General features: G+C 60.8%; 1 protein-coding gene across 1 annotated transcript in view; it reads left to right on the top strand.

Annotated features, from left to right (window-relative positions):
* LOC113980428 (dynamin-2-like) overlaps positions 1-1,530 on the top strand; it is a gene marked incomplete at both ends in the record, with an annotated part of 3,644 nt that extends 2,114 nt beyond the window's left edge. The window contains 3 exons of the mRNA XM_027707643.1: positions 156-316; positions 430-572; positions 1,395-1,530. Coding sequence (XP_027563444.1) covers positions 156-316; positions 430-572; positions 1,395-1,530 — 440 coding nt within the window. The remainder of the gene's footprint in view (positions 1-155; positions 317-429; positions 573-1,394) is intronic.
* Between the last annotated feature and the right edge of the window lie 75 nt (positions 1,531-1,605).

The following is a 1,605-nucleotide window of genomic DNA, read 5'->3' as shown; positions in this document are numbered from 1 at the left end:
GTTCTCCCACCCCTTCTCCATGTTCTCCATGCTCTCCACCCCTTCTCCACGTTCTCCCACCCCTTCTCCGTGTTCTCCGTGCTCTCCAACCCCTCCTCCACATTCTCCCACCCCTTCTCCGTGCTCTCCAACCCTTTCTTGGTGCTCCATCCCAGGGTACATCGGTGTGGTGAACCGCAGCCAGAAGGACATTGACGGCAAGAAGGACATCCGCGCCGCGCTGGCGGCCGAGCGCAAGTTCTTCCTGTCCCACCCGGCCTACCGGCACATGGCCGAGCGCATGGGCACCCCTCACCTCCAGAGGGTCCTCAACCAGGTGGGAAAGGCCCTTCCTGACCCTCTTCCCGCCCGGAAAACCGGGAATCGTGAGCCTTCCTCGGCTCAGCTCCCTCCTCCTCCTCCTCCTCCTCCTTCCACCCCCCAATGCAGCAACTCACCAACCACATCCGGGAGACGCTGCCCTCGCTGCGGAGCAAACTCCAGAGCCAGCTGCTTTCCCTGGAAAAGGAGGTGGAGGAGTACAAGAACTTCCGCCCCGACGATCCCACGCGGAAAACCAAAGCTTTGCTGCAGTAGGTTCCTCCTTTCCTGCCTTTCCCGGCCTTTCCCGGCCCCCGGGAGCGTTCCAGGAGTGGGAATCCCATCGCTCTGCTCTTCCCATCCCTGGGATGAGCTGGAATAGCCACCTGGTCGGGCTCTGCAGCTCCAGAGGGGAGGGATGGGGAAAACTTCTTCCAGGATGGCCCTGGGAGCGTTCCAGGAGCGGGAATCTGGTCGCTCTGCTCTTCCCATCCTTGGGAAGAGCTGGAATAGCCACATGGTTGGGCTCTCAGAGGGAAGGGATGGGGAAAAGCTTCTCCCAGGAATGCCCCGGGAGCATTCCTGGAGTGGGAATCCCATCCCTCTGCTCTTCCCATCCCTGGGATGAGCTGGAATAGCCACGTGGTCGGGCTCTCAAAGGGGAGGGATGGGGAAAAACTCTCCCAGGAAGGCCCCGGGAGTGTTCCCAGAGCAGGAATCCCATCCCTCTGCTCTGCCTTCCCGCCTTTCCCAGCCCCAGGAGTGTTCCAGGAGCGGGAATCCCATCGCTCTGCTCTTCCCCATCCCTGGGATGAGCTGGAATAGCCACGTGTTTGGGCTTCCAGAGAGGAGGGATGGGGAAAAGCTTCTCCCAGGAATGCCCCTGGAGCATCCCTGAGGGCTGGGATCAGCATTCCATGTCCTGCCTGCCCCGAAGGGAAGGGTTTGCTGTCGGAATTGGAAGCGTTGGCCACCTCCATCCCTCTTCCCAGACAGCAGGAAAAGCGGGAATTTCGGTTCTCCCTCCCCAGCCGGAGGAACCGGGGGAGTTTTTTTGGGAGCCCCTTTAATCCCATTTTTTTCTCCCCCCCCAGGATGGTCCAGCAGTTCGGGGTGGACTTCGAGAAGCGGATCGAGGGCTCTGGAGACCAGGTGGACACTGTGGAGCTCTCCGGGGGTGCCCGGATCAACCGGATCTTCCACGAGAGGTTCCCTTTTGAGCTCGTGAAGGTGAGGCCAGTGCTGAGGCCGTGTTTTCCCACCCCTTCTCCATGTTCTCCCACCTCTTTCCGTGTTCTCCAACCC

Source organism: Neopelma chrysocephalum, unplaced genomic scaffold (genome assembly GCF_003984885.1).
Source record: "Neopelma chrysocephalum unplaced genomic scaffold, ASM398488v2 Primary Assembly neopelma1_94143, whole genome shotgun sequence".
Taxonomy (NCBI): Eukaryota; Metazoa; Chordata; class Aves; order Passeriformes; family Pipridae; genus Neopelma; species Neopelma chrysocephalum.
The sequence above is the reverse complement of the archived record's forward strand: the minus strand, read 5'-3'. Positions and strand labels throughout refer to the sequence as shown.